The 23,955-nt window shown below is 36.5% G+C and overlaps 1 protein-coding gene across 1 annotated transcript in view; it reads right to left on the reverse strand.

The window, feature by feature from the left end:
* The window catches only part of CPS1 (carbamoyl-phosphate synthase 1), a 110,056-nt gene that overhangs the window by 42,905 nt on the left and 43,196 nt on the right, over window positions 1–23,955 (reverse strand). The window contains exons 17-21 of the mRNA XM_008145205.3: window positions 22,481–22,625; window positions 20,855–21,065; window positions 19,017–19,215; window positions 15,812–15,988; window positions 12,447–12,565 (exon numbers count right to left, since the gene is read on the reverse strand). Coding sequence (XP_008143427.1) covers window positions 12,447–12,565; window positions 15,812–15,988; window positions 19,017–19,215; window positions 20,855–21,065; window positions 22,481–22,625 — 851 coding nt within the window. The remainder of the gene's footprint in view (window positions 1–12,446; window positions 12,566–15,811; window positions 15,989–19,016; window positions 19,216–20,854; window positions 21,066–22,480; window positions 22,626–23,955) is intronic.

The following is a 23,955-nucleotide window of genomic DNA, read 5'->3' on the forward strand; positions in this document are numbered from 1 at the left end:
TGAATAATCTTAAGTGAACATAAAAGCTCATTTAACAATGTGGAGATTCAGATACATGATCCTCATCTTTATCTGCCCAGATTGGGCTGCCTTCTATTTCGTCTGCTAAAAAGAACTTTCATCAGAGTAAGATTTGTTTAAATCAAGCTAAGAAGAAGCATACTTACGGACAGGACTATAATATTTCTATTTTTCCAAAGGAAAATGAAAACCTTAATTTGGAACAAACTCGAAACAGAATAATTACTAAAAGAAATATAAACACTAAATTTGTTACTCACTCTTTGAAACCTCAGTAGGGAATGCTCCCTTTATATTGTATTGTAAATCAAAGGAGCATTATACCAAGTGAGAAATGTGATCAGCTGAATGGAGTATATTGTACTAAAGCACAGTTTTAAAATATATGTAATAAATAAGTTATCCTTCCGTTATTTAATAAGGATTTGTGTGTACTAAATGTGTTTGTTTATCTTTACTTCTTGGAACATGGATACATTAAATCCATATTTCAGAGCTGTGTCCTGTATATATCCAAATTTTCTTTCCCCTACCAGCTTTCCTTGCTTTCAGAGTTCAAGGGCAAACTCCTCAAAGGTTACTCTTTTATCATGCTAAACAATAAAACAAAGAAACACCAAATAACTGTGATGTTAGCCTTTTCATAATCTTCAGTTTCTTTCTACACAGCAGCACAAAATGACAGTCTGAAATTTGAGAGAGGAAAAAAAAACACATCTTAAAAACAGACAATCAAGACTTTTACACATTCGGCCATAATCTTTGAACGGTTAGACAGCTCAGCTCAGCTTCTACAGGGGTAAGTCTCTAGTGTGTTCTCTGGTTTTATAAACAATACGAGCCTTTCTGCTCTCTCTCTTTGAGTTCCAATGTAGATTTTGTTGTTGTTGTTGTTTAAAATTCTACCCCGTCATCTCTGAAACTTCCTCCACTCACACTTAGTCTTCAATAATAAATGATAAAAGGAAATGGAATAAATTCCGCTTAATGAGGAAATTTTCACCTGGCATGGAGGAGCTGGGGAAATCTATTAGCAGACTGGAGGAACGCCTGCAGCATGGCAATGACCCAGGGAGCCGGCGCACTTCACGCAGACCTCTCTTACACTTGACCGGCTTTTATCTGATCCACCAACTCACAAGTAACACTAAACAAATATCCTTCCAGATTGCACAAGCTCTGATGTGAAAATGAGGACTTCACTTGGCCTACAATTATGGGATGGACTTGCAATTTCATTATTATCTTCTTTTTAAAAATCCCCCCTAAAGGCAGAAGCTGAGCAAAACACTGGGCCTGATGCTCAGGAATGGCACCAGCTATATTAAGGAAAGAGAACTGAGTAAGACACACGTTTTCTGCCCCGAGACCCCTCATCAGCCTCTCCCCTGAGTTTCACACGGCTTCACTGATTATCTTGTGGTGTTTCACAGTTCAAGACCATGCCACAGTCACAATCATGCAATCACTGGAGAAGTTATGTCTCTCATCTTTTCTTTCAAGGAAACAGCTTTTACCTCTTTCCTTAAGAAAAATGCAAAAAAAAATATTTTTTCAAAAGCAGCACAGCATTTAGAAAGCCCAGACAATTGGATAAATACTACTCTTTTCTCTCAATTTTTGAGAGCACCATGCCCTGATTCTATAAAGCAATAAGGCCTTTGGGGGAATTAAGAAAACCTCTATCTTTTTCTCATGTGCAGGACGTCTATATCGAATGTCCATATGGAAGGCTGCCATCAGGAAAATTACCTGTTAGGATCTGGGTCCACTTAGCACTATCACAATGATGCTATAAGTATTGATTTTCAAGGACAGCACACTTAAAACTATATTTCACTTTAAAGTCTATTAACAACAAAATCAAAACAAAGAAGAAAACCTTAAGAAATAGATACTGTAGATATTTTTAAGTAGATAATTTTAATTTTTAAAAAAAATTTTAGTGATCCCAATAATTCAGAAATATTGTGATGTTGCTTTCAACCTGGTAAAGCCATTTATATATTATTGATGACAAGATATTATATGTATGACTAAATATAACATATATAAAAATAATTTTTAACCAATTTTTTTTAGTCCTTGAATGAGAAATATCATACCTTTTCTAAAATGGGGGAGGGGGGTTGAGAAGGCATTTCTAAGAGAATGTGGAAAAATCCCAGACTTAAATTCCTGGCACATGTCACATTAGGTCTATGTTAGTATGAGGGTTACTACCTACATGGAAATCAAGACTCTTTATCCCTGAGAGTTTTTTTTGTAGAAGACATATAAATGCACATGAATAGCCATGGTAGCGACAATTCTCATGTACTTCACACTAATGACTATATTAGGTAGCTCACTCTCCAAGCTGCCTAGAGCAAAGGATGGTCAATTAAATCAGTCCATCAGCTAAAGAGTACGTGGTAGGGTAGGAGATGAGGCAGTATGTGCAATGTCAACATGGCCAATTTGATACTGATGTGATGGCCACTACATCATCATTATATTCACATCAGCAAATAATGCCTAACTGCCTGTTCCAACCTTCGCTAGGCAAATACCACTGGCCAAATCTAGAGTCAGGCTCCAACTATGCTGAGAAAAAAATATCAACCAGATGAAACTGAAAGTTTAAAGAGTTGATTTAGCACAATGCCAAGCAGGTAATAAGTACTTCCTGCCAGGAGAGGAGGAAGAAGGGGAGCAGTCCTCACAGGAGAGGAGAAGGAGGAAGAAGAAAAGAAATAGCAGGAGTTAAGCAGAACAGAACCAGCAAGTCACCTAAATTTGGCCCCTGCACCCCAGCTCCTCTCAGTCCCCTCCCTCTCCTCTGAACCATTCCTGTCTCCACACCTTGCGGTGGTGAGGGCCACCTCTTTGGACTCCCCGCCAATCACAGGCGATCTGGAGAGAATGTGCATCAGGCATTTACTCTGCTGGGAGGCATAACCACTGCCTTATGCTCCTCAGGACAGACACCACGCACTTCATTGCCAAGGGCAGATGAGAAGGCTCTATGCTCCATAAAGGCATCTCAGGTATGAATGAGCAAGTGAACAAATTCTGGGGTTCAGTCGGTGATGATCTAGCTTCTGTCATTATAGCTCATGGAGTCTCTTTTGCCTAAATTTAATTTCTATTATATGCTTCAGAAGTTTTTCACTCACACCTGCACTAACATGGGAGGTTAGGCATTTGCATTTTATTTAAAGGGGAAAAAATAGATGTATGTGCATACACACATGTGTACGTACAGTCTTTTACTATAAGCATAGTAATTTTAAAAATAGAAATCCTTATCCCAGCTCCCCGTACCCTTGGAAATTCTGTTTAAGTCTTTCAAAGGTGACCCGTGGGGGCTTTCTCTCTGCCAGGCCCCCGTGTTTTCCCCACAAGAGTTCTAGAGAAGGGCACATCTCTTACAACGTTTCTGCTCTAAATGGGGTCAGCAACTCAAGCAGGAAAGCACACAGCTCACCACTTGACAGCTAAGGAGGAAGTGATCTCCAGCTGTCTGATTTAAAAGTCATCTCTCTGAAAAGCAGCTTTGGAAAATTAGTGACTAGAACCAAAAGCAAGAGCCCTGGGCTACATTTCTTGCTTTCCTCTGACTGGTGTGACATGAGGCATGACACACATCTCAGTGTGACTCAGTTTCACCATCCACAAAAATAGAATAGTGATCATTTTCTACCTGTGTTATAACAGAAATGTACCTTAAAGTCACTGTGTTATAAATACTATATGTATATAAAGATTTTGCCGTTGCCGGTTAATTCAGAGCCTTCACTACAACTATAAATATTGATGAATATCTCTCAGAATCACTTTTCTAAAAGTTACAATTTTGAAAACTTAATTTTTTATCAAAATAATACAAACGGTTTTTCTCAAAGGGCAATAGAGATTTTATGTCCATATAAGTATGATAATGCTTACAGTGTATATAACCTCTATTTGTCAATATAAAACAATTAAATGAGTCCATTTTCATTAGAAAACAGGTTACCCAGAACCTTCCCAACTAATTAGTAGGTATATAGTCACTTAGAAAAATGAAAAACTAGAGATGCTAATTTTCAATGTTTTCTAACACAGAGTGAGTTTATATATTGGATTATATATTTTTCAATCAATAAATTTGTGGGTCCCTTTGATCAACCAGAAATTTTAATGCATTTTCTTCCACTTCAATTTTTCTTCTTTGGCATGACAAAGAAATTCTGATTTTCAATTTCTACCAAGAATAGTTCTTCATTTATTTAATGGGCATGCTATCATACTACTATTACTGAGTGTTTACTCTATGCAAGGCCAATTTCCAAGAACATATATGGTAAATAAAGAACTGGAAGCCGGTCCTCTCTGTTTCAGAACTCACACTATACTTTAGGATGGTGAATTCTATTCTGCATACACACATATCAGCAAAAGCTCTTAAGGAAAGCTTATAATAGTATATTGGAATTTGTCATAATGGAATTTACAATTTAATTGGAGACTGTCACTAGCATGCATATAATAATTACAGAACAATGAAGTGAAACAGTATGGCTCCAGCTATATATATGGAGCAAATCTATAATAATAAAAGTAATATGCTAATTAGACTGGACGTCTTTCCAGATGACCTTCTGGACGAAGCCCAGGGCTGCCAGAGGGAAGCCAGTGTGCTGGCAGCCGGGGGAAGGAAGACCTACTCTTGCATGAATTTTGTGCATTAGGCCTCTAGTAGGTAGATAATATCCACCCAATTCTGTTCATTGACTTCATTTCTTTATAGAAAGATTTTCACTTTTATGAAACATAGAAATATAACAAAAGAAGAGCAAACACAATTTGTCACTTTCTAAGTAGAATTTTTTCATTTACTTATCTCCTTCTTGTGGCACATTTGGTCCTTATAGTCCAGCCATTACTCCTACCCCCCTATCATCAAATTAGGAGGACTTGTTCAACTCCCCTTCTGCTCTCCCTAAACAATGCAATATTGTTGAAAGTGTCTTCCTGTTTTACTTGTTTTGTTTTAAAGTCTCTCTCCCCTTGGCTCCCATGACATTGGGATATATTGAGGGAAAAACACTGGCCTTGGATTCCAAAAGTCCTGAAAAAACAAATCCTGGTTCAAACATGCACTACCTCTGAAAAACAAACAACTTTAGCTTTAAAGTGTACTAAATATAGAAGAAATTAAGGAAAGAAATATGTATGTCTTATACCCACAAATGTAGTATATATTAGAATGTCCACAAACTGGATTGGGGAAAACAGTGACATGTCATAGCAAAGTATCATTAAAAATCATAACATGCAATTATATGTTATATATAAGATATACATATTTCTTTCCTTAATTTCATCTCTATTTAGTACACTTCAAAGCTATTGTTTATTTTTCATTTTTTTCCTACAAGAAAATATAAATTATCATTAGAAAGAAGTGCCAGCTTTTTTCTGCCTTATATCTAAGTTTTAACATCTTTTAGGTGACATTTTTTTCTCTCGAAACTTCAATCAAATGTAAGTACGAAACGTTCTTGTCTGGTTTGTTCATGCTTCGTGAGCAAGTTAAATAAAAAGTCAATAGAAACTAACATGTGTAGGAGAGGACATTCCAAGGGAGTGTTCCAGCTAAGGTGACACTTGCATTATTACATCTGCCCAAAGTCTGTGGCTGCCGGGAAATGGCCAACTTTACTGAGCTCAATTTAGCACTTGAATGCCCAAGTGGAACTTACCAGGCTTGCCCTAGGCTGTTCTGAGCCATAGGCACACCTATGATGTTTCAGCACTTAACCAATGCACGCAGTTTATCACATTGAACATAGTTATTGTCGTATGAAAATCGGGCCCTTCAAAAGGACACTTTCTCTTTTCTGTTATAGTGAAGATAGCAGCAAATGGCCATGAAGGGGGAAGGGATGTTAATGATCAGAATTAAAGTAGTTTTAAAAAACGCATGAAACCTATAGAACGGTGGGGTAAAAACAATTTTTGGATAATTTGCACAAGTATCCATAGTAAATTAAGTTAATATCAAAAATAGAGAAATAGATCCAAAGCTCAGCCCCCTCTACTTGTATGGGATGAACTATGTCACAATGATCAAATCCCCTAATTTCAAATATCTAAAATGCATGAAACAGATTTAAAAATAAAATAGAGTAACTCCCAATGTTGCTAACAGAAACAGCAGCATTGTACAAAAAATACAGAAAGCAAATGGACCATTCCAAGAAAATTGCCCAAATTGAAGTACATGCAAAGGAAGGGGCAATCATGATAAATGACAGAAACCGTCCTCGGGTAATTCAGCACGGTACCTCCCGAGGAGAGGCTGGCCATCTGCTTTAAGCAATCACTTAAACTTAGGAAGAATTCGAAACTTAATTCAACGTAGTTTGATCCAGTAAGAGAAAAAATTATATAATTTAAGCAAGTATAATAAAATCCTTGAGTTAGATATGGCAGTCAAAAATAGCTAAATAACCCCAAAAATCAAAATTAAAAATTTTTTTTAAACTGAAAAAGAGTTGCAGGCAGAAGATCAACGGATGCTCAAAGCTGGCAACTGGAACACTCACACTTTTTTCTCGCCTGTTCATGTTTTGTTTTTTTTAATGTATCGTGGTTGCCTTCCCATCAAAAATTGCTAATCCAACTTGCTATAAATAAAAGTGTTTGGGATATAATGTCCTGAAATAGTTCCTGCTCACAAACAAGCCTTACTATAGTTTGTTTTCTTCCTTATAACAAAAGGGGTGCAGCTGTGCGATCCTTGTCCCTGTGCTTGTGTATTAATATAGTTGAAACCTTATCATATGTGCTGGTTCTATGGTGATAGGACTATCATCCCTTTATTAACTACTGTTACTCTACTGAAAGTTTTTATGATATGTAGTCTTATTTCCTCCAGATGGTATCTATAATTTGCCTTTCCATACAACTAAACATACATAGGTATGTGTGTCTATACACTGAGTGGCCAGCTTATTATGATCTCTGAACGCATAATAATCTGGCCACTCAGTGTATTTGTATCTCAAATGGGTACCAAAAGTATTCTAGACTTTTGCTGGAGATCAACCACCTATTTGCCCTGAGCTTTCTACCAGCCAGTGCAAAGTGGAAAACTGATCAGGTGCATGATTTATAGTATCTTTGATATCAAATAAATGAGGTACTCAAGAGAAGTACACTGCGTGGCCAGATTATTAAGTGTTCAGAGATCCTAATAATCTGGCCACTCAGTGTACATACACATGCATATGCATAGATTACATAGGGATTAAATATCCGATATCCTAGGCTCTGTAGTCCTATTCAGGGTTGATCTCATGTCAGTCATTTATTTACATGTGATATCAAAGAAGTTACTAAATATCTCAGTGTCTCAGTTTACTGTATATAAAATCAGGATAATTACTACATTCCTTAGGTAGTAGTAAGCATTAAATAAAATAATGAGCTTAGAATAGTGCCTAATATGTAGTCAATAAATTTGGTGATTATTATTTTACACTTGGAAGGCACTCAGAATTGTTTGAGTGAATCAAAATTCAAGTCTCTATGTTAACAGAGTTCTAATTACATTATTTTGTTACATTAGGGAATCAGCTATATCAGGAGAACCTCGTAAATGAAGACACTTGACATATGTATCTGATTTATGGTACTTGCAATTCTGCCCTCCAAACCAAATTTATTTGCATAACCAAAGTGGAATCTGTCAATGTCCTAATGGAATCAAGGACTATAGGTGAGTTTTTGTAGTTTTTCATAGATGAAAATAAGCATATTTTCCTTCTAGTGGATATCGATGACAATGCTCTATGGGAGGAACATTTATGTTTGACTTGGTGTTGATAGGGTAAGTATGGTGAAAGTAGGCATACTAAAGGTTGGCTATCTCAGTAGTGAAGGCCAATGGATAAGGTTTATACAAATGCCACTCCATTAAAAATTCTGGCAGACTTAACTTTTCTTAAACTCCTGGCAAAGTGATCTGGTAATGTGAAGTTAGTAGATGAAGCATCCAAATCCCAATGTATATATGTAATAGGCCTTGGAATCCTACATGATACAATTCACATCGCACTGAGTAAAGAGAAACTTTTCAAAGCCTAAAGAAATCCACTATAAAATATATTATCACTCTAGGTCGATTGATGCTACTACACCAGCTTATAAATTTGGGGAATAGCCTGGAACAGTCAACTTTCCTAGCATGCCCCTGGGCAGCCATAAACAATTTAAGAGGAAAAGGAGAAAGTCAGTGAACTCAGGTGGGAAGAGAAAGCGTTTTGCTGAAGCTGTCTGAATAATGATTATCTCCTAGGTCGGTAGGAATGGATGTTGCTCTGGAAGTCTCCTGAGGTCGCCATTGCTATGCTCATGGATTGGAGACGACAAATTGAGTTCTGATGAAAGCAAACACTCAGAGCGGGGATGCTAAGTGGATTATCCTAACACCCATCTAATAATTCTCATCACCCAGAAGGCTGGGATTTCATTCCTCATCCTCACTGTATTTCATGTTTATCCCCACCCTTCAAGGCAAGGGATTTCTTATCGTAATTTCCACTGTCTCAAATACATGGAAAACTCATCTATGTCCTTAATGCTGACCTTGCTATGATCAGTTTTGTTTTCCCCATTCTAGTCAGTGGACATTAATAAATATACTAAATATGTGGGTATATTCAATTTGGGAGTCAAGTTCTAGACCTCATTTCAGATGACTATCTGTAAATATAGGTATAGACTGGCCATCAATTTGAATGATATTCTCATCCTCTGTTTATTAAACATTAGAAGAATTACAGCATGATTAACTGCTATAGAGTGGGAATTTTTGTTTATTAGCATATGAAGTGTTATTGATTTTTTGATAAGGATAACATTTGTATCACTAGATATCATTGCTTCCTTTAAAAAAAGAAGTATAATCTGGTATTAAAATAAGTGGCAGTGCATCATAAAGAAAATTAAGGAGTGATATATTGCAATATAGATAAGCAAATGCAAATTGTGACTCTGAAAAAGTCTTTAAATGCATATATCTAAAATCACAAAATAGTCTTCACTAGAATAAGTAGTATTTTCCTTTTCAAGGGGAAAGAGGGAAAACCTCTTTGGATATTCATTATGTGCCAGGTTTCCTTGACACGTATATCATTTAAGCTCCATAGACTATAAAGTGGAGCAGGAAGACTGTGAGGCTGAAGAAGTGAGGGCGGTAACGTGCCGGTGATTCCACAGTGGGAGAGACTGCACAGCAGTCCAGCTGACTGGCTCCACAGCCTGTGCTCCCAGTGCACAGGGAAGGAACCAGGTGGACCTTCTCCCACGTCTAGCATCTATACTGTGTCCTCTCGTTAAGTTTCTCCTTTTCCCCCAGTTGAGATCCCCAATGCCTATTTTTCCAGGAACCTATAAGAAAAGTGCAGAGACCTGGCACACTGGTACCAGGGAAAGGTGAAGCAAGTGAATTTGGGGGATCTCTCAAATCACACCATATGAATAGCTACCTCCTTTAGGCCTACGCCTAAGGCCAGACTTTCCAACACTGAAGAAGTTGAGATCTTGAAAATAAGTGAACCACAGCCTGGTTGGTGTGGCTCAGTGGTTGAGCACCAACCTATGAACCAAGAGATCACAGTTTGATTCCAGGTCAGGGCACATGCCCAGGTTGTGGGCTTGATCCCCAGTAGGCAGCTGATCTATGATTCTCTCTCATCATTGATGTTTCCATCCCTTTCTCCCTCTCTCTTCCTGTTTGAGATCAATAAAAAAAATATTTTTAATAAAAAAATAAGTGAACCTCAAATAAATGCAAATGAAAAAGAACAATTGATCTCCTTACCGTTTCTCCGAGCTGGCAATACGTAATTCAGCCATAGAGCACCAACTCTTACTAGAGAGATGCTATTACTGATGGAGCTATATATGCCTAATGACTAAGGCTCCCTGGATATTTAGAGGCTGAGAAAAAGCAGATGTCATAATCCATACAAGCAGAAGATACTGATGGCGAAGCTTATCAAAACAGGGCAAGAAAGCTGGAGTTCTACACACATGCCATCAGCTGCAATAGCTTTCACCTTCAGACCCCTACAGAAAGACTGAGACAGATGGCTTCAGCAGCCATCTATTTTTATTTCACTTATCTAACACCTCTAAATAGCTACCATTATCAAAAAGCTATTTGTGCATCTATGACACACCAGAAAGAAATGAATTAAACAGTGAAGTATTACTCAGATAACAATGAATTCAGGGTTTAAGTTTACTAACACCATGAATCATCTGTTGAGATCATTGTAAGTATAACTTTTTAGAATCTTTTAAATTATTAAAAGCTTTATATAAAAGTGCTTAATGTAAGTAGTTATGACTAATAGAAAATACCCTTATTTACAAATAGACCTATGCAAGAAAATGATGACTGAAAATGTCAAATTATCAGCAAATAAATGCAACAGGATGTAGAAGAAAGCTGTTATAAGTGACCTGTAACCGTGACTTGTTCTAATCCTCCAAGGAACTTAATCAATCTCAATATACACTTACTTCTGCTTAGCTAGAATCTCAAGCTGCCTTCTGGTTGTAACAAAAACTATTCAATCAAAACATTGAATTTGTCTAAAAATCAGAATGTTTATCAAGTGGAAATTTAAATCACAATAACATCTGCTATTTTTCACCCAAGTCTCTTCCACTGCTACAACTGGCATACTGTAAGTTTCTAGCACCCTCTTGTGGTTTCACTGGGGCAGTTTCGTAGGCATTTGAAATCAGTTGTTTAAAACTGAAAACAGTGGAACTGACTATAATTCAACATGGAAGTTCTGCTGGCATCATAAACCCAGAAAGGAAACTTCAAGTCAGCAAAATTCTAAAATGAATGTATAGGCTCGATTCTTAACTCCTTTGCTCTCTACTGTTCATTTTATGTGATCACTGGGAAGAATGACTTCTAAGCAAGATCGGAATTGCCAGTTCCCAAAATCAACCATTTGTTGTGGGCAACTGTTGAATAGATGAAAAAAGAACCTCATTTTGCTCAAAAAGAAAAGCAAGTGTTTTCAGTGCTCAATTTGTATGCATCTTGCTTAAGTAAACACAGCAACCCCAGTATATGTTGTGGTTGCTAAAAAGTTGAAAAATCAAGGCTCTGAGATCCTCCACGGTCCTCAACCATATTTTTACCAATGAATTTTCCTACATTTTCTCAAATCATTGGAGAATAATTTGTACAGGAAAAATGTTTTCCCTCTCTAAACATATGCTTGTAGGTGAGGCTTCTTTCCAATAGTAGTGTATTTCAGAGCTCTCTTAAAGGGGAGTGCTGAAGAGGATTTTACTATGTCCCTTAAATTGATAATAAGTACTTCTCTAATCAAAAAGGCACATCTGTAAACTTGCAACAATAAAGGTAAATTTTAAAAAATAATAAATCAGCAACAATAAATAAATAAATAAATAAATAAGGCATTAAAAATACATTTTTAAGACCTATCCATGATTTCATAAACCTGAGGTACCCCAACAAATGGCCTAACCTCATAAAATAAAAACATTTTAAAGCACTCACATTATCCGACTATTGTGAACATGAAATTTTAAAAGTAATTGGCCATGAAGGAGGTAAAAATTGTAAATTAGTGAGAGGTAAAGAATCTGTTAACAGTAATCGGAATGTGGCTTATTTGCAGGCTGAACTGGAAGTCCTACTGTTAAAAATATCAGTAAAATGCAAGCAGAATATATTTGCTCATCAATGTACAGCAATGTGTAGGTTGATGTTAAAAGAGAGAAATAGGCTTGGCTGGTGTGGCTCAGAGATTGAGCATCGACCCAGGAACCAAGAGATTGCAGTTCGATTCCTGATTAGGGTTCATGCCCATGTTGTGGGCTTGATCCCCAGAAGGGAGCATGCAGGAGGCAGCCAATTGATGATGTTTCTCTCATCTGTTTTTCTATCTCTCTATCTCCCTTCCTCTCTCTCTAAAAAATATCAATTAAAACATATTTTTTTAAAAAAGAAAAACTTGGAATTCAGAAAAGGTATAGAAAACAAGAATATTACTTGATTGATTATTCAAATTTAAACTAGGTAATGTTTAGTAGTTAAATAGCACATGATACCATAAGTGTACATTGCTTTTCATAAATTCAAAAGACTTAATAAAAACATCATTATGTTTGATGGCATGGATGGGGGTAGGAGAAAGTTCAAATATTAATAGGTACCTTCTAATAAGTAAACATCTTAAAACTGCCATTTCTTTTGGCTATGGGCACTGATTTTCAATCTTGGCACTATTAACCTTGTTGAACCATAATTTTGGCCAAATGCTTAAGGGTAAGAGGAAGACTATCTGAAAATTACCCAGGAGATATCTGGAGTGACCAGAGCCATACTGCCTTACCTGTTGAGCCCTTTTAGTGTCTTTTCCATGTTTAAAATGTCACGCATCTTAAACAAAAACCACCTGTCAATGGATGTGAGCTTCACAACCTCATCAAGGGACATATTGTCTTCCAAAGCCTGCCGAAAGGAGAGAGATACATTTTTTGGCAAACAGTTTATAAATGTCTTATTTGGTTGCAAACATTGAACAGCATCCATCTCCTTGTTATTCAGAGCCTGAGGCTATAGTCTGAGACATAAAACATGAAACTGGTACCATATCACTGATGTTGCTCTCAATATACCTACAGATTCTGCCAACTATTTTCACAATGACATCAAAGGAGTGTGCTGAGTTAATCAGAGTGGTATGTGCTCAGAAAAACCCCCCTAACAGGCTCTGCCTCCTGCTCTTAATACGACTACATTACCAATTATATCCTAAATTTGGGACATCTTTTTGGAATTAAAGGAAATCTCTTGAAACTACAGTTAAGCCAAATTGGTAAGAAAAATCTTGAATTGTTATAATGATCATTTGACTTGTATTTTGGATGCTTACCCTTTAGCAAATAGCATCCTTTTATCACCTCATTCTATATGCACACAAACTAGTCAGTGAGAATATATGGGTCAAATCTGGCTTAGTCTTTTTTCTCTAGACTATACCCTCACAGAGGACTTCAAACAAGAAATTATTTTGAATCAGTTACTTTGACTTTGCACTAAGACAGGCATTTTGCAAAATCTTAATATATTCCAAAACAGTGCAGTAATAGCTTCGGTTCTGATAGGCAGCTCAGCCTTTCTCTGAAGTTTATTTTAGCAATTTCTCAAAAGTAAAATTACAATTATGGGTCATTAGGCTAAGTAGAAAAGGCAACTAAATGAAGAGATAAATTCTCAAAGCCAAAACTTACATATTCAAAAGATGTCTACTCTTATTTTTCACTATTTTTAGATATATACTTATACCAACTAAAAAATAATCTGATACTATTTCAAAACAAAATACTTTAGAATGGCACACTATATTTTTAAACCCCATTAATAAATATATGGAACTAGCACTCTGGTGTTAAATATTTCAACCCAGGGAACTTAAATTTCTTAAAACTTTTACTTATTTCTAGTATCGGAGAAACCGTAATTATAAGTGTGGAGAGATAGCACAGTTCATAATTCTGTTGATTGGAATAAAATGACATCTAATGGGAGTACTCAAAGGCATGTTCATTTCGTAAGTATAATTCTCCCTGTAATTACAGCCAGATTCCCAAGAAGTTACTATTCTGTCTTATTTTCCAAGCGATTAAAGCACAATTAGCTGTTGGCTATCAACACTGTAAGGAGGATAGAGCCTGAAGTTGAAGCACTTTTGACAGACCAGAGGAAGTTTGCATACAGTCACGTAACAGTGATCGCCCTGCGTGTGCCAGAGGACCTAGAATACTGTAATCATGTCACCATGAGGAAGGACAAATACAGTCACACCTGCAGTTTTGAACAGAGGGTAAGATCCCGCCTGTCTTGGGACTTCATCTTCAAGGCTTTGCTGTGTAGCACGGCTCTAATAAAGTTCATAATGACCCCAAACAAGTTTGAGGTGACACTAATGTTCCTCAAACCAAAAATAATGCCCTGTGTTCTCCCCAAATCAAAATAGGTGATGATCCAGTCATCCTGAAATAAGACTGCTGCAAAAATCAGACCTCAGAGCAAGTTGCCCTTTTCTAAGAATCATGAAACCAAGCGAAGATTTACACACTCCCTTCATTCTTTTTCCCCTTCAGCCCTCCACAGTTCTTACACTCTTTGTCAAAATCACCAAGTGCTTGGTTGCTGTGGAAATGAACAGTAATGATGACCTCTAACAAATAGAAATCAATTCCTTCTCCCAGCACTCTGGTAGACAATAATTTATACCCCAGACCCCGCACTTCTTGCTCAAACATAGGGCAGTCTGTGCAAGAAAGAATCTCTGCACATTTCCCCCTGAATTCTCATCCTTTATAAATCTGTTAGAAAAGAATAAAAGGTTTGCTTGAGTTTTACAGCCTCGCTGGGAACTTGGAAATACTTCCTTTTTATCATTTGCCTCAAAATGGCAGAAGCGTGATCACTAGACTTAAGGGGGGAAATCCATGTATATAGACATACACATATACATATGAATATGGCACATTGATTGTTAAACAAAAGACTGAAATAAAACCAATAAAGAAGGTGAGATGGCTTTCTAGAGTTAACCTCTCATCATTACTATCACCCCTCCACCACAGAAAAATGTTAATTCTCTATTGAAAAATGAAATTCAACATTGAGAAATGTTCATCAAAAGATACTAGTATCTCCCAGAATTTGAATGGGAATGAAATATTCTGCATTTAGAAACCATAAGGTGAGAAGAGTATACATAATATGCAAGGACTTTCAATATCTGGACATGAAAGTTGCAGTGAGTTCAGAATCACCTAACAGCGTTTTGCTGTTACAAGGAGACAATTTACAAAAACACATTTCTTTTTAAAGATAAAATTCATATTTTTCATCAACTCATCCCACAGGCACACACGCAGTCATAAAATGGTCAGCAGGGCTTTGTAACTCCAGTGTGGTTTGATACTATTGGAGGATTAATGCCTAAGCTTCCTTAAATGTCAAAAAGCCGTGTAGGGATTTCTGACCAGACAGATCCCAGCTGGCCAAGTCACCTTTTATAAAATCAGATAAGCTCAAACTTCAAAACTCTAAGCATAGTAAACATGAAAGGAGATTAATGTGGCATTTAATTTGCATAAAAGGGAACTACGGAGTGGAAGTGAGAAATGTGGGTCTTTTTTATTCTAAAAGTAAAACCAATAAAATAATTACATAGAGAAAAGCTTATAATCATGGAAGTTCTTTATAGTCTGTTATTGTTTTTTAAACACAGAAAAAGAAGCAAATAAATAGTATCCTAGAGTCTTAAGTAACCCCTACTAAGTGATACTATTTTATACATCTTATTTTCTAAAATAATATAATTTTACATATTTTCAAGGAACAAGTTATGAGAGTGATAGGAAATGACAAGCCAATAGTATCAAAACTACTTAAAAGTATTGATATTATATACACTAAAAAGGAGAAACATTTCATCTGTCTGATCATCCCTTAAAACTGTAATGTGTCCTTAACTCTAGGCTTAAAGTCCAATAAAAAAAGGGCAATTTTTTAATTAACATAGAATAATCTGATAAAATCCAATGAATTCTCCAGTTTAATACCATTAAAGGGAATTAAAATCTTTCCCCGAGTCCCTGAATTTAAGATTTTACTTTAATATTCAGGCTGCCTATATTCTGAAAAAAATAGAGTCTCTGGACTTTTGTCATATATTACCTTGGCAATGGCATAGATGCGGGTACTGGATGGGTCCGACAGTTCTCTTTTGAGATCTAGGTTCGATGGCCAGTCTTTGTTCATTGGGAGCCTGGAAGTGAAACCGTCTATGGACGGGTGGCACATCCGTAAAGCCTTCTGGAAACTCTCCTCAAAGGTGCGCCCAATAGCCATGACCTGTAATGCACATTTAAGAACTCTTATTTAAAGAAAGAGTTTATTTGTTTCTAATTTGTAACTGAACTAGAAAAGGAATGTTTTTCAGAAAAGACTTAAGAATAAAACAAACATCAGAATACTACTGCTCAAATTTAGGTTTTATTTTTCTTCTCTCCTTGTCTTCATGATTTTGATATAAAGTCTTCAACGTTAGGTCAGTCTTTTACCACTTAGAGAATTTCACTGTATTTGCTGAGATTGAGGAGGACATCACCTGTACCTGCTCCGTACCATAGTATTAAAATAAGGAATCTGTGGCCAGAACATATAGACCCTTCCTTAGACATAGATTAACACATAAATAGAACTATTCTAAACAGATATCAATCAGTATCCAAGACAGGTTGGCTTTCTTACAGCTAAGCATTAATATTAATAGAACCTTGAGAGTCATAACAAATACTGACAGATTCAGATTTTAAGAGTAGGTGGAAATTAAATTTTCCATGACAAATTCAATGTGTCTTCCCACAATCTTTACAGCTGGTTGTACACTAATCAATTAGAAAAACAATGTGGTGATTTAGTTTGAACAAGTTACAAGTCAGAACTAAACTTAAATTGACTTTGAAGCCTACCTAGTAATTTTCAGTGGATAAACACTGTCTTTGAATCATTCCATAAAATAATAGATTGCTATGCATTTTTGGTCGCCAATTTAAGATAATAATAATATTAATGCTGCCATCAGTGAACTCCCATGATTCCCCAAATGGACCTGAATTCCAATGAATATCAGTTTGGTAAATCTTCTTGTCAATTGTGTGACAACATACATATTCAAAGATCACTAAAGCATATCAGATAACCTTTCCACACTGCTTCAAATTTAATTAGAAATAAGGGAAGATTCTCAGGAGTGGGAAGAGATAAAATCTTAGTTCGATTCAGATATGTAATTTGCAAGGCATAGTGGTATTTGAAGAGTTAGACAATATGTTCACAGATTTGCTCAGCTAGACCTGGGAGAGGCTGCCAGATATAAGATGTTTCATGGTACTATCAAATCAAGAAAATATGTTTGAAATATTAAATAACATTTGTAAGTATTACAAATTTAAGTGTTGGCCCTATAAAGAACCTAGTTCTAATGTGTCACAATAATTATCTTACTCACTGCTTTATCCTCCCAGTGTCTGCATATAGTAAGACCTCAGGAGGTATACACTAACTTGAGTTGAACTACATGAACTAAAGGTTAAAATTAACTGACAATAAGTCAGATAATAAGCCCTAAATGAAAACATTATAATATTATCTCATATTCTTTGCCCTACAAATTTTACTCTAAACATTATGAAAAGGGACACTTCACACAAAATGTAAACTAAAAAACAGTGTTTTTTGGCAGAACAAACTACCACCAAAACTTTTCATGGCATTTGAGTTCTAATTCTATTGTGTAGCTTGAAGCATTATAGAAAAAATAAGATTTAAAACAACAATAAGGAAGAAAAACTACTACTTGTCTTTTACAACTAGTAAGACATTTTCATTTAAAAGGTCAAGTTGTTCCTTATCTGTCATTACTTTAAAACCTTCCATTACTATCTTGGAAATTAAGGAAACCAAAACAGTAATAGGTCTGCCTTCCACATGTGAATATGATTGATCAGTAAAATGTCATTTTTTTCTTTTCCCCTGCATTAGTGATAGGTTTAAGTTGTATTTCCTGTGATTGGTGGCATGACTAGTCTGAGTTTCTAAAATGACTCGTCTGAGTTTATGCTATAACCAGTATCATGGGAAAATGAAGGCCAAATAGAATATTAGTTCACAAGTAGTTTTTTGCTGTGTAATCTAACTGGCTTAGATATCTAGACATACAACTAAGAGCTCCTACATTGACCATACAGAGATAGCGATGAGTTAAAGTAAAACAGACAGGCAGATAGAGATAGATTTTGAGATTTGTACATACACTTTTTATTAAAAAAAAAATTCTACTCATAAACAACAATAATACTGATGCAATACATTTATTAGAAATGTGATGTGAATCTACCTTAAACATTATTACTAAACACTTAACATGTATTAAGCCAAAACCTTATAAGAGCCTCACAAAGTATTATCATCTCCCATTTTTTAGATGGAGGACCTGAGGCTCAGTGTTTCTCATGAGTGTCACTAGCTAGTAAGTGGCAACGCCAAGAGTAAAACCCAAGTTCATCTGGTTCCAATGCTCATGTTCTCTCTACTATCCCAAGCCTCCTGGATGCAAAAAGAAATAAACCCTTGGTGGGAGTGGCAAGAGAGTGAATCTCAGAGGTGGGGATCTGAATTCCTTTGTTTCTTCCTGCACAAGGAGCACTGCTTCTCTGAAGAAGGAAGAATCAAAAGCTAACTTTAAGTTAGAATTTAAAACAGAACATTATGTAAAATTGAAGGCTGCTAAAAGCTTGGAACATTTAGGTTTAATAAAAGGGGCTTAATAGTCTACTGTGCTCATCTCAATTTAGAATTTTAGAGCTAGAAGGATCATGAGAGATCTTCTACTCTCGCTTCCTTCTTTTCTAGATGGAAAATAAGATCCAGAGATGATAGCCACAATTTTCAGGGACTAAGGTTGAACTCTTAATCACAATTCATTGGTCTTTTTGTATACCATGTTATATTTTATATATTATTATTGTCTTGACTTAGTTATAAATTAATTACAATTCAGTTATATAAATATAAATATGTGTTTGAATGCATGTGTATTTATTATATACCTACACATATGGCCTCTCCTTCTGAATACTCTTAGAATACTAGAATGCTTAGATGCTCTTAGAATCCATTAAATGGTCATGTAATAAATGCCTAATGTTAACTCTTTAATAGAGAGATAGTGAAACACTAGGGAGGAAATAAAATTCCAGTCTATATCCTTCACTTATGAACCCAGTATCCAGGCAATCTTAGAACTTTCAAAGATATTAAAAATTAGACAAAATAAGTGGGAACAAGAATTAAATAAAGAAATAAACCAGCGACTCACCTCTCCTACACTCTTCATGGAGCTACCAATTCGGCTAGATGTTCCATGGAAACGATCGAGATCCCAGCGAGGAATCTTAGTAACCATGTAATCCAGGCTGGGTTCAAAGCAGGCTGATGTCTTCCCCGACACAACATTCTTGATTTCTGGAAGTGGGATTCCTAAGGCAATCTTTGCAGCAATAAATGCCAATGGGTATCTGTAAAGGAAGAGACAATTTTTTTCTTTCAGCAATAAGTATTAAAAAGAGCCTAAAACAAAAATTGGTCTTTCTTAGAAATTCTGGTATTATTCCACATCAGGATCTAAAACACACATGATTCTCCATTTGGGATGAACATTGAATAGCCACTTATAAAGTAACTAGAGGCCTGGTGCACAAAATTTGTGCACTTGGGGGGGGGGGTCCCTCAGCCTGGCCTGCACTCTCTCGCAGTCTGGGAGCTCTCAGGGTGTGGGCCTAAGCCTGCAGTTGGACATCCTTAGTGCTGCAGCGAAGGCAGGAGAGGCTCCCACCATGGCCACTGCACTTACCAGCCATGAGCCTGGCTTATGGATGAACAGTGCGCCCTCTGTGGGTGTGCACTGACCACCAGGGGAAAGCTCCTGCATTGAACGTCTGCCCCCTGGCAGTCAGTGCACATCATAGCAACCGTTCGTTCCACCGTTTGGTCAATTTGCATATTAGCCTTTTATTATATAGGATGTGAGTCACAATAAAGTATAGAGGCAGAAGTCCCAAAATAATTCATTTCCTATGTCTGACATGCAGTACTACAGCTCCCAACCTTCATCTTTTCAACCCAAAATAAATAGTTGCCTTGATAAAGTGCTCACTTGTGCAAAATCTCCAAAATATATACATGTCTGCACCTGAGAACACAGTAGAGTTAGCTGATACTATGGGTTATGTAATAGTCAGAAAAGGTAGGCATTGCAAATTTAGGTCCTTGCTCTATCTCCAAATTATCTTTGAACTTTGGGCTTCCAACAGAACTATCACTCTGAAAACTGGACTAGCTTTGTCTGGAGTGTCAGTGTGATAACTATACTTCAGAAAATAATTCATAGAACTATAGAATTACTTATGAATTCTTTAGTACAATTCCACCATCTGAGGAGACTGAGAAAGATAATAAGTGATGTGTTCCAAGTCTCACAGTCAATAGAAGAATCAGAATGAGAACTCGGGTATCCTGTCTCTTGCCTAGGGCAACATGCCTTCTATTTAGAGGTAAATATTTTATTCATTACATGCCATATAATTTAAGTGCCAGATGCATAAAATATAGTAATAAAGGGTATTAATTAATCCCCCCCAATAATGCTTGTCAGCAGTTGTTATGTAGATGGCAAATTTATTTGGTGGCAACCTTTATCTATAGAAAAATCCTATATTGTTTGGTCTGTGGAATTTTTGCTAAAATAAAATAATGTATATTGAATGCTTGAGTCAAGTGAACTATATATTATTTGTCCACCATTTGCTACCCTTGAAAAAGCCAATTGAGAACTAAAATTAAGGATTAATTTGCACTTTTTAACAACATCTGCAAAGTGTAATTAAGAAGCAGGTTTTTCCCCAGCCTGCTTTGACCACCCAGATTTTGATTAGTTTGTGATTAGCCAGCAAACAAAGCCAGCTAGCAATACCATTTGCCTCAATCTGGCAGCAAGCTCATTAATAACTATGTCCTGAGGGTCCTAAATGATTTGGAGCCAGCATACAGAAATAGGGACTATAGTTTGTAAACATAGCACAGTCTTCAGTAGCTGCCAGTTTTCCAGTTCTCTCTGTGAAACATCCGCAAACCCATGGCCGAGCATTCTGGTCTTACCCAGTGGCCTTGGAGGCCAGGGCAGAGCTTCGGGACAGTCTGGCATTCACTTCAATGATGCAGTACTCCATTGAGGTAGGATGAAGGGCAAATTGAATGTTGCATTCACCCACAATGCCCAAGTGGCGAACGACGTTGACTGAAGTGCGTCTCAACATCTGAAACTCCGCATTCGAGAGCGTCTGGGCAGGGGCCACAACAACGGAATCACCTGCACATCCAAGCAGCACTCATTAATTTGTGTGTGTGATACAAGACACAGAACAGTCTAAGGGTTTGTTGGGAAAAGAGTTAGCTTACATATAAGGCACACCAGGTATTATTTTCTGATTCTTGTTTTACCTGTATTATTCTGACATTTATAGAAACCCTTCTAACCTTTCCCAAACTCATCTAGCTGTCAAGTCTTACAGTCATCTACTTAATTCAAATTATCTCTCTCTCAAGTTCTCCCTTCCATAAAATATCATCTCCCCTTCACTCAGACTGGCTCTCCACCTGTTTCTATATCTCATTCCTTCACATTTTCTCACTCCTCTTCAATCAGAGTCCTTTGTATCTTTAATCTCTTAATCTGTAATCGCCATCCCTTCTGCCTGCAAACATGCCAGATATCCAGGAGCTCAAGAAGCCCCTCCCTCAACATTGCTAGATAATCACAAGAACCATCTCTCATTCTTTACATAACTAAACTTCTTGAAAGTTTACCAATTCTGCTTATCATTCATTGCAATAGAACTCCATTCAATATGGCTCACATAACCAATTTTGTATTGAAACTACCCTCTTGAACATCCAAAGCCATATTAAAAACTCATTTTTCACCTTTCATAGCATTTTATACAGCCCAAACCAAAGCTCTTTTATGAAATATTTTCTTAGGTTGGCTTGCTTGATACTATACTCCCCTGCTTTTCTTCCTATCACTCTATTCTTTTTATTCCACACTAACCCTTCCTCTTTCTTCTTCCCTATAAAATCTAAATGTTACATCCTTGACCCTATTCTCTCTTTTCTATACCTCTACCCTTGAATGCTTAGTAAATGCTTCCAGCTTCAATTATTACTTTTATACCAATGACTTTCAATGACTTGATATCAAATTCTCTACTTCTATCACATTCTTGAATGCTAATCCTATATTCTTAACCCTCTTCTTGTGAGTTTCACCCATACATTAAATTTAGCATTTCCAAATCCTAAGTCAATATCTGTGCCCCCTAGTCTAATTAGTTTACTTCCTGAGAAACCTATTTCTATTACTTGTGGCTATTTTCTCAGTCACTAGGGACAAATACCTCAGTCTGTTTTAAGTCTTCTTAACATCACTACTTACTTCTCAACATCAAGTCTTATAGATTACACCTTCACATTATATTGCTTAGATTTGATGCCTTCCTTGATTGAAATCAGGATAATAATTCCTGCCTTACTTCATAGGATTTTTGTGATGATCAAATAAAATGTGAGAGTATTTTCAATTTTACTATATGTATAAAAATGTTTATCACTAGACTGTCAGCTAAGAATGGTAACTTAAAGGAAAAAAGTTGATAAAGACTGCTATGGGCTATCGAACACATGAGCTGAAGGCATTACTATAATTCTTAAAGATTCTTTGCCTACCTGTATGAACGCCCATGGCATCAACATTTTCCATGTTACACACAGTGACACAATTGTCATCAGCATCTCGGACTACTTCATATTCTATTTCTTTCCACCCCGTCACTGACCTCTCCACCAGGATCTGGTTGGTCATAGCAAAGGCCTAAAAATGGGTAATAAAAGGTATCAAAGAGTAAGAAAAGGCACTGGTTTAAACATGAATATTGAATATTTTCAACATCCTGGACTAAATGCTGGTCAGCACTGAAGTCTCAAGCCCAGCCTCCATCCTCCTCTGCTCTCCAGAAGGCACAATGTGTCAAAAAATCAGTGAGGTACTAGGAATAGCATCCTGCAGTGAATATGCTTGATTTACATTATTGAGGCTTGCCATTCAAAGTGCTGATATGACATTAAATCAAACTAATTTGGGAAAATAATTGAGCAATCAGGCAGAGGGAAATGAAATTATTTCGGCAGCTAGGCTTCTGTGAAACCAGAAAATGTGATAAGTGTGAATAAATATAGAAACATAAATCTAAAGACTCTGGCTTTCTCCAAAATAGCTCAGGGTGCTGCGTACAGCGACATACACAATAAAAGTTAGTTGATGTTGATGAGGAGAAGAAAGGCGATGATGATGGTTGTAAACAGTGAGCCAAGATGGCATATGAAACTTGGGAATTAGAAGAATCATATGCAACTCTTATTATGGTTAATCACTGCCTAAGTGCTTAAGTACTCTGAGTCATATATCATGTATGCCTGATTAAACAGATATGAATTAGTATAATCATCATTTCATATTTACTGAGTACCCAGCGGTAGGTAGAACTGAACTCAAAATATAAAAGAGACAGTCTCTGACCTCAGGACATTTAGTGGCTGAAATCCAAGACAGAAATGTCCTTTGTCTCTTAATACAGTTGATTTGTGATGGCAATGAAAAGAAGAGAAAGCAACTGGGGAAAGTAAATTGTTTTCAAGTTATTAGCAGGCAGTAAAATGAAATAACTCAATGTAAGTTTGTCCATAATGGGTCTCAACACTATTATTTTGACCTCAGTCAACACCATTGGCTCCAGAATGTGCAATTGAAACTGGAACACCCTGTCCCCACAGCTGCCCATGATGAGGTTTTCAAAGTGGTTAGGAAATTCTGTAGCCAGCGTTAACAATTTAATAATGATTAATTTGTTGTTAGAATTGCCTGCTAAAAGAAGAAATCTGGGAAGGAAAGCATGTGAAATTGGGAAAGCTTTTTGCATGCTAATGAAGTAGACTAAATATTTGGGCACAGGGAGAATTTACATCATATTCACCTGTTGCCTTGACTTCTTTTTCTTTTCCTTTCAAATCTCAGATTTTAAACAAAACATTGACTTAGGGACTCAGATGAGTTAATGCAGTTTCTTATGGTGCTAATTATAACCTCAAGAGAATAGGGGTACTTTAAGATATAATGATAACAGTAGTTATTTTCAAGAGAAAAG

Source organism: Eptesicus fuscus, chromosome 11, assembly GCF_027574615.1.
Source record: "Eptesicus fuscus isolate TK198812 chromosome 11, DD_ASM_mEF_20220401, whole genome shotgun sequence".
Taxonomy (NCBI): domain Eukaryota; kingdom Metazoa; phylum Chordata; class Mammalia; order Chiroptera; family Vespertilionidae; genus Eptesicus; species Eptesicus fuscus.